The 18235-nt window shown below is 41.0% G+C and overlaps 1 protein-coding gene across 1 annotated transcript in view; it reads left to right on the top strand.

Moving 5' to 3' along the window:
* LOC118358503 (lysyl oxidase homolog 2B) overlaps window positions 1-17852 on the top strand; it is a 47867-nt gene extending 30015 nt beyond the window's left edge. The window contains exons 6-14 of the mRNA XM_035736402.2: window positions 2098-2281; window positions 4856-5007; window positions 5178-5345; window positions 11874-12039; window positions 12400-12640; window positions 14140-14255; window positions 14543-14679; window positions 16221-16332; window positions 17044-17852. Of these exons, the coding sequence (XP_035592295.1) occupies window positions 2098-2281; window positions 4856-5007; window positions 5178-5345; window positions 11874-12039; window positions 12400-12640; window positions 14140-14255; window positions 14543-14679; window positions 16221-16332; window positions 17044-17114 (1347 nt within the window). The 3' untranslated portion in view covers window positions 17115-17852. The remainder of the gene's footprint in view (window positions 1-2097; window positions 2282-4855; window positions 5008-5177; window positions 5346-11873; window positions 12040-12399; window positions 12641-14139; window positions 14256-14542; window positions 14680-16220; window positions 16333-17043) is intronic.
* The last annotated feature ends 383 nt before the right edge of the window (window positions 17853-18235 follow it).

The following is an 18235-nucleotide window of genomic DNA, read 5'->3' as shown; positions in this document are numbered from 1 at the left end:
CTCTCTCTCTCATTTCACTCTCCCTATGTCTCTCTCTATTTTTTCTCTCTCTCTCTCTCTCTCTCTCTCTCTCTCTCTCTCTCTCTCTCTCTCTCTCTCTCTCTCTCTCTCTCTCTCTCTCTCTCTCTCTCATTTCACTCACTCTCATTTCTCTCTCACTCTCTCTCTATTTCTCTCTCTATTTCTTCTCTCTCTCTCTCTCTCTCTCTCTCTCTCTCTCTCTCTCTCTCTCTCTCTCTCATTTCTCTCTCTCTCATTTTACTCTCTCTGGCTCTCTCTCTCGCTCTTTCTCTCCCTCTCTCTCTCTCTCTCTCTCTCATTTCACCCTCTTTCTCCACCCACCATTTTACCTTCTCCCTCTCTCTCTTTCCTCTATTTCACCCTTTCTCCCACCTCTATTTTGCATAGCAAGTGCTGTAGTGTAGGCCTCCCTGCCTCCCTGCTCTCTTCAAAAGTGATGAGGTGACTCCAGGATGCTGGCCATCTAGGCAGAGCTGCAAAGAAAAAGCCATATCTCAGACTTGCCAATAAAAACACAAGATTAACATGGGCAAAAGAACACAGACACTTGACAGAGGAACTCATCCCGGAGTCGCCTCTTCACTGTTGGCGTCGAGACTGGTGTTTTGCGGGTACTATTTAATGAAGCTGCAAGTTGAGGAATTGTGAGGCGTCTGTTTCTCAAACTAGACACGCTAATGTACTTGTCCTCTTGCTCGGTTGTGCACCGGGGCCTCCCACTCCTCTTTCTATTCTAGTTAGAGTCAGTTTGCGCTGTTCTGTGAAGGGAGTAGAACACAGCGTTGTACAAGAGCTTCCGTTTCTTGGCAATTTCTCGCATGGAATAGCTTTAATTTCTCAGAACAGGAATAGACTGATGAGTTTCAGAAGAAAGGTCTTTGTTTCTTGACATTTTGAGCCTGTACTCTAACCCACAAATGCTGATGCTCCAGATACTCAACTAGTCTAAAGAAGGCCAGTTTTATTGCTTCTTTAATCAGATCAACAGTTTTCAGCTGTGCTAACATAATTGCAAAAGGGTTTTCTAATGATCAGTTAGCCTTTTAAAATGATTAACTTGGATTAGCTAACACAACGTGCCATTGGAACACAGGAGGGATGGTTGCTGATAATGGACCTCTGTACGCCTATGTAGATATTCCATATAAAAACAGACGTTTTCAGCTACATTAGTCATTTACGACATTAACAATGTCTACACTGTATTTCTGATCATTTTGATGTTATTTTAATGGACAAAAAATGTGTTTTTCTTTCAAAAACAAGAACATTTCTAAGTAACCCCAAACTTTTTAACAGTAGTGTATATTTCAGAATGCCATTCCTGTCCTTGCTTGGCTTCAGATTGTGTTAATCCCCTTTTCTAAAACCTTTTTCCCTCTTCAAGTGCCACCTAAGAAATACCCAAATACTTACTGCTTTTGGATATGTACACATTTTATGATGGTTTTGGTATTTTTTTAAATTTATTTTAGATACCTATTTCGAATATTCTTGCACTGGGAATAAATATATGTTATAGTTTCCTATTTTGGAATGGGAACACAAACCACAAAGCAGAGCCAATCCTAAACTGCATGAAAACACCTGTGCATTGCTGTTTGTAATTACAAATCCATTTAAATAAGATACAGTTATGCTACTCGTGTATCCCCTTGTTAAATTAAACACTTCCAATTTGCCAAAACCATTAATGGGAGTAACATTTACCTGCTGTGTAAATGTGATGCCACCCAGTCTGTAGCCTCACAGTCTTCATTCCACCCTTCTAGCTTCTCTGAACATCTTGGAAAGAGCCAACTCAAAACAGAGTTTTGTAACTCTTTATGGATGGCCCCCTCTAGTTATATATTAGTTATATATTTCTCAGGCTCAAGAGTCATTCATTTATAGAAAGTTGAACTCTGTAATTCTGCTTACCGGACCAATAAGGCATAATAACCTGACATTCTATAGTCTTGAAAACCCACCTATTGTCTTTCATGTTTCATTGTTAGTTAATGCAACATAATAGCTTGCTTTGAGTGTTTGAATAACTCAGCCTTACTATGAGTGATCTCTCTCTTGTTCCTGCAGCAACCGTTGGTGCGTCTGCGAGGTGGCGCCATCGTAGGGGAAGGTCGTGTGGAGGTGCTGAAGAACGGCGAATGGGGAACCATCTGTGATGATAACTGGAGCCTGCTGTCAGCCACAGTGGTGTGTCGAGAACTGGGCTTCGGGAGTGCCAAGGAGGCCTTGTCTGGTGGTCGGCTTGGACAGGGTAGGGATTAGAATCAGTCTTTCTTATAACAACAATACTACATCTGGACAAGTACATGATGGGCAGGCCAACATATTGGTCCGTCTTGCAGTTGACTTGGCTGAAGATGAAGTCGACTATTTGAATATTTCATCTATGTAGAAGGCCTTGGATAGATTAACAATACACATAATTCTTATTACAGAAGTAATCAAAATCAGAATGACTGAGGTCAAGGAGGTTTTTCTGGTCTCTTCTTTTCGAGCAGTTGTATGAGAAATATTTGGTTTGATTCACCGTTCTCAATCAACAGTCAATCAAGAAACATGGGCATAACTGCACAAAGCTCGAGTACCAATAGGATAACCACTTGAATTCCTGAAATATAAAGAAAAATGAATATGAACAGCTCAGTTGTGTAGTGTAGAGCTACATCTGCGCACCAAATGTTACAAAGGGAACATGTCCAAAAGATATCATAGTCTGTAATACTATCCCTTCTTTGCGGACTCTTTAAGCCCCACACTAATTCACCTTGACTTGAACAATAGGAACCCCCCTGGAGGTCCGGAACTGGCTGGGATATTGAAATGTAATATATTCATAAAGCTTCACAGAGTAGAAGCGTTGAATTAGGATCAGTTTGTCCTTTGAGATCATAATGATCTCAAAATGGAAAAGGGGGACCTGTTCCTAGATCAGCATTCCTACTCTGACGCTTTCTGAATAAAGGCCCAGAGTCTAGGTGATGTGGGTAAGGCGGAGTCAGGCGCAGGACACAGAGATGAGTAATAATAGAAACTTTACTCAAAAATAATCTTCCAACAAGGAGGACGAAAATCCAGAATCACATAAACGAGACAACTGACAACAATAAACACGCACAAAACCATGATGGATCCAGAGGGTTAAATAGGGAAATAATTCAAACGTAATGGGAACCAGGTGTGTACAATACGGACAAAACAAATGGAAAAAGAAATGTAGATCGGTGGAGGCTAGAAAGCCAGTGACGTCGACCGCCGAACGCCGCCCGAACAAGGAGAGGCACCAACTTCGGCAGAAGTCGTGACAGAGACGAACAATGCAAGCCCATACTTCCTATATTCCAGTACTGAAAGGCTGTAGTAGAGAGAAATACTATATATAAAGAGTACATAATGTATCAACTCCCTTATCAGTTTGGAAGGCCTCAACCTTCCCCTCGAGGGACATGGGCCCTGCCCAAAAGAGGACCTTCACTTTATTGACCGGTTTTCCTAATTATGGGGTGCATTCCTGTAAGTCCTGGTTTGTGGGTGTGTGTGTCACGCCCTGACCTTAGAGAGCCTTTTATTTCTCTATTTTTGGTTAGGTCAGGGTGTGATTAGGGTGGGCATTCTAGGTTTTCTGTTTCTATGTTTTCAATTTCTTTGTTGTTTTTGCCATGTGTGGTTCCCAATCAGAGGCAGCTGTCTATCGTTGTCTCTGATTGGGGATCATATAATAGTTTTGATTTTCCATTTGGGTTTTGAGGGGAGTTATTTTCTGTTTAGCTGTTTTGTTGCCTGACAGAACTGTGCGCTTTTGTTTTTTTTATACTTTGTTATTTTGTTGCGGTGTTCAGATTATAAAAAATCATGAATCATGAACCTTGGTTTCCTTCTTCAACCCACGAGAGTCATTACAGTGTGACTGTAAAATGTCCTCTAACTCAGTGTTACTTACGGGGATATTGGTTACCATGGTGTTTCTTCTTTTACTCTATGAGCCAAATGGAGGGCTTAATCAATAACTGAGGCATGTACCCCCCCATATATGTATCACTGACTCTCTTCTTGTCAAAACTATGTAGTCAGCAGATCTGCATGTAGGTTACAGTAACTCTGTCTTTAAATAATTTACCTGTTTTGAGTGAGACTGAAGTGTCTGATGTGCTGAAGTAGATGGTATATTTTCTTGTTACTGTGTTTCCCATAATATACCCCTATAACAGTGTTGAAAGGAATTGCACACTGCTGTTTTCCAAATAGGTACAGCTATTAATTGTTTCATCTGCAAGCTAGTCCACCCAGGCGTGAGACTGGAAAGGAGTAGTAAATTCCAGGATAATGGCACATTATGGAACATGGAAACAGCAGACAGCGGCTGTCTCAAATGGCACCCTATTCCCCCACGTAAAGCACTACTTTTGACCAGAGCCCTATGTTGCATCTGGTCAAAAGTAGTGTACTATATAGGGTGCCTTTTTTGGGACGCAGAGAGCAAGAATTCTGGACTGGTTGTTCCTTTTGGAAAAACAATTTCCAACATGATTTACTGTCAAGGAGGAAAGAACACTGTCCCTGTAACTAAGGATTCCAGGAAAATAAGTCACAGATAGAACTTCTATCATGGAACACAGATAAAAAACATAATGTACAGAGGTTGTGAACTGACACACTGAATCTCTGACTTAGGTTTTCTATGGTTCCATTTATTCCCTGTTAACATGCTCCATTATGTATTAGACAGATGAATGTAATTAGACAGAATGTGCTAAATGTGTTGTCAATGCAACCTAACCCTACTTGGCCCGGCTCTTACCAGTATTCTTCCTCTGTTCCTGTTTCCCAGGTATGGGCCCAGTCCATATGAATGAGGTGAAGTGCTCTGGGTTTGAGAAGTCCATCACAGAGTGTTTCTTCAACAAGGAGTCTTTGGGCTGTAGCCATGAGGAAGATGCAGCCGTCACGTGTAACGTTCCAGCCATGGGCTTCCAGGAGAGGGTGAGTGCTCAACTTGATAAACCATAAATCATCATCAATAAACATTCTTCTTCTTTTTTTGTCTCAGTCATTGGTTGATGAATAATGATGTAGAATCTTATAGTATTCCTATTGCTCTGTGTGTGATATTAGCTAAAGATCTCTCCTGTGTTGTGTCTCTCTCTGTGCAGCTGCGTCTGAGTGGGGGGCGTAACCCATACGAGGGGCGCGTGGAGGCGTTGGTGGAGAGGAACGGCTCCTTGGTGTGGGGCACGGTGTGCAGTGATGGCTGGGGAACCATGGAGGCCATGGTGGTATGCAGACAGCTAGGCCTGGGCTTCGCCAGTAATGCCTTCCAGGTGAGAATCATTTATTTATTTAACCTTTATTTATACAGGTAAATCAATTAAGAACAAATTCCTGCTTTGACGACGTTTACGACCAAACATGCAGCAGGTCTCTCAGCAGCATTACAGTACAGTTACACATTCATATTTAATTAATGGATGGAATAGGAGGCCTCTCTCTTACGTGTATGATCTAGACATACAGGTTGAAGCAGGCAAAACAATGACTGCTGTTTACAGTGAGTAAAAGTTTGGGCCCGAAGGGAAAAAAGGTTTATGTGTTTCTATCCTATTCCAGACTATGACGTAACAGAGGTGGAAGTGGTAATTCAGGGGTAAAGTATCTTGGCGTGTTACGGGCAGAAGGTAGATAAGATTACTGTTCTTAGAAGGGCTAGTTCCAGATCTGTGTGTCAAAATAAGATCACGCAACTACCTACCAGACACAGACTCAAATAAAAATCTGCTTTGATTAAGTGCAAAATGTTCTCGTGTTGTTCGTTATAATCTCGTATAATTACAGGAATCATTGATACTTTAATGATGTTCCTTGGCTCCTTGATGTTTTATTGACACCACCAACCTCACAAACTGTACCGACTGCGTTGAGCAGAGTCACACCAGACTGGGAAGATATTGAAGTGTGGGTTTTCACTCTGTGAAAGGTGTGTTTTTAGTAGTTTGGTTGGAATTAGATTTTGGAATTGAAAAAATTCTGTGTACTGACAATTATAATTGCCAAGGAGGTAATATTTATGGCTGTTCCATGGTCTTTTTTACGTCATTGCCATCCCAAATTAGAGCTTTCCCAAATTAGGGCCTTCAGTCAGTGCTGTAAATATAAGTGTGTTAGTGTGTGTCTGTAGTTGCCAAGGGTGAAATATACAGTAACTCTCACTGATGTAGGACTGTGAACTCTTTTTGTGAACTGTTTCTGTAAACTGTTTCCACCTGCAAAGCAGTAAGGAGACCTTCCAGTCAGACAGAAGAGTATTTGTTGGAGCAAATGGTTTTGCAAGACTGCTTGATAACAGTAATAGTTGGTTTGGAAAATATCTGTAAACCTTTGAGTAGTAGAAATTATATTGCTTTCAAACCAGAGATGTATGAGTGGAAATTGCAATGTAGGGACAATATGTTATTGTAGGCTGTCTAGTTTACCTCGAAGCAGAGGAATGACTACTGAATAGCAGTTTAATATGAATACATTGAAAGCTTATCTATTTCGTAGACTGTAGGTTGTTTTAATATTTGTGATGGCTACACTACAAGGATATCTAAGGGCAGGGGTGTCATGCACCCAAATAATCTGTGGGTGCACAAAGTACGTCAGCTTTAGTCTGCACTTCAGAGCTATAACCATTATGCTTGATTCCATATGTATATATATATATCTTTCTGAATATCTAAGCATACATTGTGAGCTGTCTGTATCTTCCTGACTTGTGATTATTTTTTTATTAAAGAAACTACATATGATTCTATGCCTCTGGGAAAAAAGATTGAAAGGAATGTGAGTCTTATTCAGTACATTTAGTTATTGCTTGCTTTTCTAAAGTCTACCAACCATGTCAGCTAAGATAATTAGACAAGCTAGCTACTCTAACTTGATGATAGTCTGAAATGGCTTCTTGGGAGCTAGTTATGAGGTAGTAGTGATACAGCTGATAGTGACTCTACTACCTCATTGGGAACCTAACTGGGCTAGCTAAAGCCAAATTCATAAAATGGCTAGGTTGCTAGTAGTATTACACAGAAACAACATCAACAAAATCTTTTAATATATTCACTACCGTTCAAAAGTTTGGGGTCACTGAGAAATGTTATTGTTTTTGAAAGAAAGGCAAAACATTTTGTCCATTAAAATAACATCAAATCGATCAGAAATACAGTGTAGACATTGTTAATGTTGTAAATTACTATTGTAGCTGGAAACGGCAGATTATTTTATGGAATATCTACAGGGGCCCATTATCAGCAACCATCACTCCTGTGTTTCAATGGCACGTTGTGTTAGCTAATCCAAGTTTATAATTTCAAAGGCTAATTGATCATTAGAAAACCCTTTTGCAATTATGATAGCACAGCTGAAAACTGTTGATCTGATTAAAGAAGCAATACAACTGGCATTCTTTAGACTAGTTGAGTATCTGGAGCATCAGCATTTGTGGATTTGATTTGAGTACAAGGAACTTTCTTATGAAACTCATCAGTCTATTCTTGTTCTGAGAAATGAAAGCTATTCCATGCGAGAAATTGCCAAGAAACTGAAGATCTTGTACAACACTGTGTACTACTCCCTTCACAGAACTCTAACCAGAAATAGAAAGAGTGGGAGGCCCCGGTGAAAAACAGACACCTCACAAGTCCTCAACTGGCAGCTTCATTAAATAGTACCTGCAAAACACCAATCTCAACATCAACAGTGAAGAACTGACTCCGGGATGCTGACCTCCTATATATACAGTACTAGTCAACAGTTTGGACACACCTACTCATCCCAGGGTTTTTCTTTATTTTTACTATTTTCTACATTGTAGAATAATAGTGAAGACTAAAGTAGCCACCATTTGCCTTGATGACAGCTTTGCACACTCTTGGTATTCTCTCAACCAGCTAATGAATTAGTCACCTGGAATGCATTTCAATTAACAGGTGTGCCTTGTTAAAAGTTAATTTGTGGGATTTCTTAACTTCTCAATGCATTTTAGCCAATCAGTTGTGTTGTGACAAAGTATACCGAAGATAGCCCTATTTGGTAAAAGACCAAGTCCATATTATGGCAAGAACAGCTCAAATATGTGAAGAGAAACAACACGCCCATCATTACCTTAAGACATGAAGGTCAGTCAATAGAGAACATTTCAAGAACTTTGAAAGTTTCTTCAGGTGCAGTCGCAAAAACCATCAAGTGCTATGATGAAACTGGCTCATGAGGACCGCCACAGGAAAGGAAGACCCAGAGTTACCTCTGCTGCACCTCAGATTGCAGCCCAAATAAATGTCTCAAGTAACAGACACATTTCAACATACACTGTTCAGAGGAGACATGGTATAATTTCTGTAAAGAAACCACTACCAAAGGTGACTAATAAGAAGAGACTTTCTTGGGCCAAGAAACATGAGCAATGGACATTAGACCGGTGGAAATCTGTCCTTTGGCCTGATGAGTCCAGATCCGCGATTTTTTGTTTCAACCGCTATGTCTTTGTGACCCAACCAAGCCGCACAGCTTCTTGACACAATGCCTGCTTAACCCGGAAGCCAACCACACCAATGTGTTAGAGTGCATGCGCCTGGCCCGCCACAGGAGTTGCTAGAGCGCGATTGGACAAGGACATCCCTGCCGGCCAAACCCTCCCCTAACCCGAACAACGCTGGGCCAAATGTGCTGCGACAGAGCCCGGACTCGAATCAGGATCTCTAGTGGCACAGCTAGCAACTGCAATGCAGTACCTTAGACCACTGTGCCACGCAGGATGCCCCGTCATTTGTTTTTCAACAGGACAATGGCCCAAAGCCCACATCCAGGATGTGTAAGGGCTACAATCACCCAAACTCAACCCAATTGAGATGGTTTGGGATGAGTTGGACCGCAGAGTGAAGTAAAAGCAGCCAACAAGTGCTCAGTATATGTGGGAACTCCTTCAAGACTGTTGGAAAAGCATTCCAGGTGAAGCTGGCTGAGAGAATGCCAAGAGTGTGCAAAGCTGTCAAGGCAAAGGGTGGAAACTTTGAAGAATCAAAATATAAAATATATTTTGATTTATTTAACACTTTTTTGGTTACTTCATGATTCCATATGTGTTATTTCATAGTTTTGATGTCTTCACTGTTATACTATAATCTAGAAAATAGTAAAAAATAAAGCAAAACCATTGAATGAGTAGTGGTGTCCAAACTTTTGACTAGTACTGTATAAACTGAACAATGATATAAATGCAACATGCAGCAATTTCAAATATTTGACTGAGTTACAGTTCATGTAAGGGAATTCAGTCAATTTAAATACATTCATTAGACACTGATCTATTGATTTCACATGACTGGAAATATAGATATGTGTCTGTTGGTCAGAGATACCTTTAGAAATATGGACCTCACAATGGGCCTCGGGATCTCGTCATAGTATCTCTGTGCATTCAAATTGCCATCACTAAAAGGCAATTGTGTTCGTTGTCCATAGCTTATGCCTGCCCATACCATAACCACATCACCACCATGGGGCACTCTTCGCAAATAGCTCACCCACACGACGCCAAAAACGTGGGTCTGCGGTTGTGAAGTCGATTGGACGTACTATCAAATTCTCTGAAACAACATTGGAGGTGGCTTATGATAGAGAAATTAACATTCAATTATCTGGCAACAGCTCTGGCTGACATTCCTGCAGTCAACATGCCAATTGCACACTCCCTCAACTTGAGACTGTCGCATTGTGTTGTGTGACAAAACTGCACATTTGTGCTGGGGCCTTTTATTGTCCCCAGTACAAGGTGCACCTGTGTAATTATCATGCTGTTTAATCAGCTTCTTGATATGCCACACCTGTCAGGTGGATGGATTATCTTGGCAAAGGAGAAATGCTCACTAACCGGGATGTAAACTAATTTGTGCACACAATTTGAGAGAAATACGGCTCTTGTGCATATGAACATTTTCTGGGATCTTTCATTTCAGCTCATGAAACATGGGACCAAAAACTGTGCCCAAATGGGCATGACGCCTCTGTCTGAGGGACAAAATAAAGTAATAGTGACACTACTAAATACAGCTAGAGAGATAATGAACAGGCTGCCTGCCCCCTCTTGTGGTTAGTAGAAAAATAGTTTTGCTTATTTGTTGCTACCTTGAATCCATTGTGAATTTGAATCCTACCAGTATATTGTTCTAACACCATTATACAGTGCATTCTGAAAATATTCATACCCCTTCCCTTTTTCCACATTTTGTTACATTACAGCCTTATTCTAAAATGGATTAAATAGTTTTTCCCCCCCTCATCAATCTACACACTATCCCATAATGACAAAGAAAAAACAGGTTTTTAAAAATGTTTGCAAATGTATATAAAACAAATGTAATGAATTAAATATCACATTTACATACATTTTCAGACCCCCTTATTGAAGCACCTTTGGCAGCGATTACAGCTGCGAGACTTCTTGGGTATGACGCTACAAGCTTGGCACACCTGTATTTGGAGTTTCTCCCATTCTTCTATGCAGATCCTCTCAAGCTTTATCAGGTTGGATGGGGAGCGTCACTGCCCAACTTTTTTCAGGTCTCTCCAGAGATGTTCGATCTGGTTCTAGTCCGAGCTCTGGCTGGGACATTCAGAGACTTGTCCCGAAGCCACTCCTGCTTTGTCTTCGCTGTGTGCTTAGGATTGTTGTCCTGTTGGAAGGTAAAACTTCACCACAGTCTGAGGTCCTGAGCACTCTGGAGCAGGTTTTCATCAAGGATCTCTCTGTACTTTGCTCCGTTCATCTTCCCCAGACCCTGCCACTGAAAAACATCCTCACAGCATGATGTTCACCATAGGGATGGTGCTTCACCGTAGAGATGTTGCCATGTTTATTCCAGACGTGACACTTGGCATTCAGTCCAAAGAGTTCAATCTTGATTTCTTCAGACCAGAGAATCTTGGTCTGAGAGTCCTTTAGGTGCCTTTTGACAAACTCCAAGCGGGCTGTCATGTGCCTTTTACTGAGGAGTGGCTTCTGTCTGGCCACTCTACCATAAAGGCCTGATTGGTGGAGTGCTGCAGAGATAGTTGTCCTTCTGGAAGGTTCTCCCATCTCCACAGGGGAACTCTGGAGCTCTGTCAGGGTGACCGTTTTTGGTCACCTCCGTGACCAAGGACATTCTCCTGCAATTTTTCAGTTTGGACGGTCGGTCAGTTCTAGGAAGATTCTTGGTGATTACAACCTTCTTCCATTTTATAGAGGCCACTGTGTTCTTGGGGACGGACCTTCAATACTACAGAAATGTTTTGGTACCCTTCCCCCTTTTCTCTACACGATCCTGTCTACTGAGAATTCCTTCGACCTCATGTCTTGGTTTTTGCTCTGACATGCACTGTCAACTGTAGGACAGGTGTGTGCCTTTCCAAATCATGGCCAATGAATTAGATTTACCACAGGTGGACTCCAATCAAGTTGTAGAAACATATCAAGGATGATCAATGGAAACAGGATGCACCTGAGCTCAATTTTGAGTCTCACAGCAAAGGGTCTGAATGCTTATGTAAATAAGGTATTTCTGTTTTTTATACATTTGCAAAAATGTCCAAAAACCTGTTTTTCGCTTTCATTAAGTGTGTAGATTGATAAGAAAATTTTAATTTAATCAATTTTAGCGTTAGGCTGTAATGTAACATGTGGAAAAGGTCAAAGGGTCTGAATACTTTCTGAAAGCACTGATAACATGTAATAATACAATTGCATAACAAACACATAACCTAGGACAAGTTCCGCTAATTCTCTGTCTAATAAAAAGCATGCCTGACCTCTGTCATGTTGTGTCCATGTCCTTTAGGAGACGTGGTACTGGCCTGGAGAGGTTAGTGCTGACCCTGTGGTGATGAGTGGGGTGAGATGTTCTGGCACGGAGATGTCCCTATCCCACTGCCTGCACCACGGAGCTCACCTCACCTGTCCTAAAGGAGGAGGACGCAACGCCGCCGGAGTCTCCTGCTCAGAGAGTAAGGGGCTTGTTACACTAACAAAATATGTGAAGTAATATGTACCTTTCTTCAACATCAGATTTGCTACTTTTCTGTTTACACTATCTTTATAATTATCCTTTGATGTGGTGTGGCCAAAACCTCATTCATGCTGCATAAGAGCACTCCTATTGCCTTTCCCTCTCAGTAGTCTACCAGTACTAGATCCCTTTCATTGAATGCTGATAATAATGGTTGAATACCAAAACATGTATTTGTCAGTCCTGGCCTTTTTATAAGATAATAACTATAATAACTGTAACATTGTAATGATGAAGTATGCTCACATTTTTAACCACTCTCTCTCTCTCCCTCTTCCCTCCCTGCTCTCCCCCTCAGCGGCCCCTGACCTGGTCCTGAGCCCCCAGGTAGTGGAGCAGACCACCTATATGGAGGACAGGCCCATGTTCATGCTGCAGTGTGCTTATGAAGAGAACTGCCTATCCACCACCTCCAGCAAGACCCCTGCCAACTCCTACCGCCGCCTGCTGCGCTTCTCCTCCCAGATCCACAACAACGGACAGTCAGACTTCAGACCCAAGGCTGGACGCCACTCCTGGGTGTGGCATGACTGCCATAGGCAAGTTGCTCCATGGCCCTTCCTGTTTGTTTGTGAAATTGAAAGATATGCTTTGTTCACACAGCATGTTGTTAGCCCAGGGCTATGCGCAATGTTATCCAGGCTAGAATTGTATTATTTGTTTAATATGGTGATATATACTCAGTTTACAGTTTATTAGGTACACCCATCTAGTACCGGGTCGGACCCCCCTTTGCCTCCAGAACAGACGCAATTCTATAGGGCATAGACTCTACAAGCTGTCGGAATTGTTCTTTGCGCAATTGATATCAAGGGACTTAAAGGGTTCCAGGAAAACATTCCCCACACCAATACCGTGGATTCCTGGTAGGATGGATCCATGGACTCATGCTACTTGCACCAAATCCTGACTCAACAGGAACTGGGATTCATCAGACCAGGCAATGTTTTCCCACTCATCAATTTTCCAGTGTTGGTGATCGCTTGCCCACTTGAGCCGCTTCTTGTTTTTAGCTGATAGGAGTGTAACCCGGTGTGGCTACAATAGCCCATCTGTGACAAGCATTGACGGGTTGTGCATTCCGTGATGCCGTTCTGCACACCACTGTTGTAGTGCGCTGTTATTTTTCTGTTTGTGGCCCGCCTGTTAGCTTGCACGATTCTTGCCATTCTCATTCGACCTCTCTCGTGCAACGAGCTGTTGTCTCCCGCAGGACTGCCGCTGACTGGATGTTTTTTGTTTGTTGCACACCTGGCATCTCTGTAAACCCTAGACACTGTCATGTGTGAAAATCCCAGGAGGAGGCCACCCGTTTCTGAGATACTGGATCCGGCACGCCTGGCATCAATGATCATACAACTCTTAAAGTCACTTAGATCACTTGTTTTGCCCGTTCTATCGTTTAATCAAACAGTAACTGAACGCCGCGATGCCTGTCTGCTTGCTTGGCCTCAATGCCTGTCTGCTTGCTTTATAAAGCAAGCCACGACTACGTGACTCACTGTCTGTAGGAACGATTCATTTTCGTGAACTGGGTGGTGTACCTAATAAACTGGTCACTGAGTGTATTTTACCTCATAGTTGTCGGTCACCATGACTACCTAGTTGTCTTTTTATAGGAGACTGACATTAAGGGAACGTTCTACTGAACTAGATATCTCCGTTCTTGAGCCATTTTCCATTTCCATACGTTCGCTGCCCTGTAATTGGCCACGGACTGAAACGTCTCAGATGTTTTCTGTCAAAGCATTGGGTGAACTGCGCAATGTCGGCAGCTTCACACAGTCACCAGTTTTACACAAATAAAACCCTCAGTGCCTGTGGGATTATGCATATAATCTGAATCGCTAAACATATACAATTTTGAAAGCAAATGTTTATTTTGGGTTTCTTAGTGTCTGCCTTAGTGCCATATGTTTCAACAGTCTCTCGCTCTTGTATAAAAACATATCTGCTTCAGAGAGAATATAATAGACTCTACAGTAGATGGCAGGTCTATTTATAAATGAAGTGTCTCTCTCTTTCTCACTGTGCCCAGGCACTACCACAGCATGGAGGTATTCACCCACTATGACCTGCTCAGCCTTAACGGCACCAAGGTGGCAGAGGGACACAAGGCAAGCTTCTGTCTGGAGGACACTGACTGTGAAGAGGGTAAGAGTCTGGATAAATAAATGTGTGTCCCTAATGGCACTCTATACTTTACATAGAGTCCATAAGGCCCTGGTCAAAAGTAATCCACTCTATAATGAATAGGGTTCCATTTGGGACACAGACAGACTAGCTACCTATACTATCTTGTCTACCTAGTGTTCCTCACTCCTTGCATAGCACATATATAATACAGCCTGAGCAATAGCTCAACATGCTCTTTCACTCACAAAAGATTCTGTGCCATTGTATGTACTTTGATTAACTTTGATTTATTGTCATCTTGACAGGTATTGAGAAAAGATACGAGTGTGCCAACTTTGGAGAGCAAGGCATCACTGTTGGCTGCTGGGATACGTACAGACATGATATTGACTGCCAGTGGATTGACATCACAGACATCAAGCCCGGAGATTACATATTCCAGGTAAATTACCTTTCTGCTTACGGTACTTAAAGTCTTTCCAGTGAAGGAGTGCGTCCTAAATGACACCCTATTCCAAATCAAATCAAATCAAATGTTATTTGTCACATACACATGGTTAGCAGATGTTAATGTGAGTGTAGCGAAATGCTTGTGCTTCTAGTTCCGACAATGCAGTAATAACCAACGAGTAATCTAGCTAAAAATTCCAAAACTACTACCTTATACACACAAGTGTAAAGGGATAAAGAATATGTACATAAAGATATATGAATGAGTGATGGTACAGAGCGGCATAGGCAAGATGCAGTAGATGGTATCGAGTACAGTATATACATATGAGATGAGTATGTAAACAAAGTGGCATAGTTAAAGTGGCTAGTGATACATGTATTACATAAAGATGCAGTAGATGATATAGAGTACAGTATATATATATGATATATAGTACATATGAGATAAATAATGTAGGGTATGTAAACATTATATTAAGTAGCATTGTTTAAAGTGGCTAGTGATATATTTTACATCAATTCCCATCAATTCCCATTATTAAAGTGGCTGGAGTTGAGTCAGTGTGTTGGCAGCAGCCACTCAATGTTAGTGGTGGCTGTTTAACAGTCTGATGGCCTTGAGATAGAAGCTGTTTTTCAGTCTCTCGGTTCCAGCTTTGATGCACCTGTACTGACCTCGCCTTCTGGATGATAGCGGGGTGAACAGGCAGTGGCTCGGGTGGTTGATGTCCTTGATGATCTTTATGGCCTTCCTGTGACATTGGGTGGTGTAGGTGTCCTGGAGGGCAGGTAGTTTGCCCCCGGTGATGCGTTGTGCAGACCTCACTTCCCTATATATCCCAGGGCCCGTAAGTAGTGCCATTAGGGACGCAACCAAGGTCATTCCTCTACACTATTATCCTATGTTATCGATTGAGGTCCAATAAAGTGAATTAATACATTTTATTGGACAAATGAAAAATGCATATAGAGTTTTTTTCATTCAACTGAGCAAAAAATACAACCCTAACCCTAACTATGATTATCTTTTTTACATTTTTATAATATGTTTATTATTTTACAATAAAAAATCTAATAAAAAAGACAGTAATACAAACATTGACATTCATTGTACTGTTGAATGGGATGGCCAATTTAGAGGACAAAACAAAACTTAACTCACACATACACAAAATAAAACTAAATCCTATTAGGTGGTACATGTATTAGAAGACAGCATATAGTCATTACAAGCAGTGTAGTTAAGCCCAAAAATAAATATTGAGTGGAGTACAGCACAGAGTAGCAGCAGATCGTCAACCCAGTTATGAAGCGGGACTAGACCATTTATCCAGTATCGGCTGCCATATTTTATAAAACATTGGACTTCTATTGGAGGTATTGTAATCAAATCTTTTCCATATGTATTAAATTCCCTAAATCCCGTAACCACATTCCAGGACACCTACACCACCCTAACTATAATTATCAATGTTCATTTCCATTCTTTGTGTTGGATAATGATTCACAGCATTTTGCTCTCTCCAACAGGTTTTTATTAACCCTAACTATGAGGTGCCTGAGTCCGACTACTCCAACAACTTAATGAAGTGTAGATGTAGATACGACGGCCACCGTATATGGATGTACAGCTGTCATAATGGTAAGACAATGATGTGCCACAATTTGTGTGACTGTTTTACCTCAGAAATTATGTGTTACTGCCATTGTTCCGCAACCCCTTTCATAAATGAAAGTTGGATGTTTGCAGACCTCACAAGTAGACTAATGTTAAGATGTATAGATCCAGCCATTCATTTGTGCAGGAGGTGTATACAGTTGCTGGATGTTAAAGGCCAAGTTCATATTCATTATCTCCAGCACCAAACCAGTGTCTACATAGTATGTGAACACGGTTTTGTAGAAAAAAATACATTCTACCAGATGACATCATCAAAAGTTACAACAAAGAGTGATTTTCAAACACTATGAGATTCGCGGTGACTTGGGGAGCAAGAAAATACCCTCCCTCTGGCTAGAAACTTGAAGGTTTTGAAAATCACTGCTTTTCTTCCTTTTAATCCTACCCTATGATGTCACAGACAAGCATTGTTTAGGACCAATCTTCTTATAATTTTACTACAGATCATAAAAATACACCCTTTTCACATATTTAGACACTGGTTTGGTACTGGAGATAATTCATGAGGTTGAAAAGTGGCGGAGTTGCCCTTCAACTGATGCCGTGGGACTTGGTTTCATCTTGACATTACACTACTTTAGTAATCGAAAAAACGTCTGGCAAACTTTGATTTGAAAGTGTAAAGCGTTGAGCCGTTTTTAAATGTTGACCATTTGTCCCTTTCCTGTTCAGGTGGATCGTTAAGCACTGAGACTGAGGAGTCCTTCCCTGGGCTACTGAACAACCAGGTGACCCACAGGTAAAAGGATGGAAGAGAAGAACAGAGCAACCATCACCACCACAAAGAAACTGCCAAAATGTCCCCAACCACTAGATAAATGATAGAACATTCAAAGGTCAAAGGTAATTTCCGCAGAGGTTGAATATCTCTGACAAAAATCGTTCTTGAACTATGAACAAGGACATATTTGGGAATACTACAGACTTCATTGATCATGATCTAATAATAGATTTTCTTTATAAAGTAAGGGCCTCATATAGGCTACTCTCTAAGTAGCTTAATGACGATGAGTATTGAGGACACAGTATAGTACAATGCAATACATTAGGATCCAATAACTAACTGCCAGTAAGTGCATTGTTGTTGTGAAGTGTTTAACAAACAGATGTCCTGTGATGTAGTAATTTCACCTGTCTTCTAATTTTATTTTTCTTTGGAAATGTAGATGTCATTATTTTGAAGTACAAGGTTGTTACCCTCACCAATCTTTTAGTCTGTGGTATAGATTTCTATGGTCAACACGCTCTATCTTTAAGTTATTCTGTCATGTTTCCCATTCTGACATCTGTATTCAACCCCAGTACCCGTCCCAAGTGCCTGAGAAGTTCCTTTTCCAATGTAAAAACTGTGACCAAATGGCAGACATTAGTCCACTCCACACCACAACAGTAGTGGCGGTAGTACGGTAGTTAAAATGGAGGGATACAACTAATGCCCCTCAGTGCCTTATATTGAGAGAAATAAAGTCTTTTTTATTTTCTCATGCATATGTTTCCTTTTCAACATTCACAAACAATCTCATCAAACATATTAGTAACTTATTGTTGTAAAAGTCAGGGATTTTAATTACATTTTTTCCCTTTTTCCTTTCATTTTTTTTTTGTACAATAATGTGTACTTTTTGTACTTTAGAAAAATAATGGTGCTACCAAACTGTCATCCTCTGTTTTATGAGGGTACAGTACAGTGACAGCTGAATGGCTACAGTATGTTATGCTAACTGTATACTTGAATGGAGTGTAAAAATCCATAATGTCCTTTGTTTGATAACTATATTAAAGCAAACAAATCTAAGTTGTTGGTTGGATATTCAGATATTTGGTAATTTAGCAGATGTTGTTATCCAGAGCAATTTACAGGAGC

This window comes from Oncorhynchus keta, chromosome 25 (assembly GCF_023373465.1).
Source record: "Oncorhynchus keta strain PuntledgeMale-10-30-2019 chromosome 25, Oket_V2, whole genome shotgun sequence".
NCBI lineage: Eukaryota > Metazoa > Chordata > Actinopteri > Salmoniformes > Salmonidae > Oncorhynchus > Oncorhynchus keta.
This window is presented reverse-complemented; position numbering and strand designations above follow the sequence as displayed.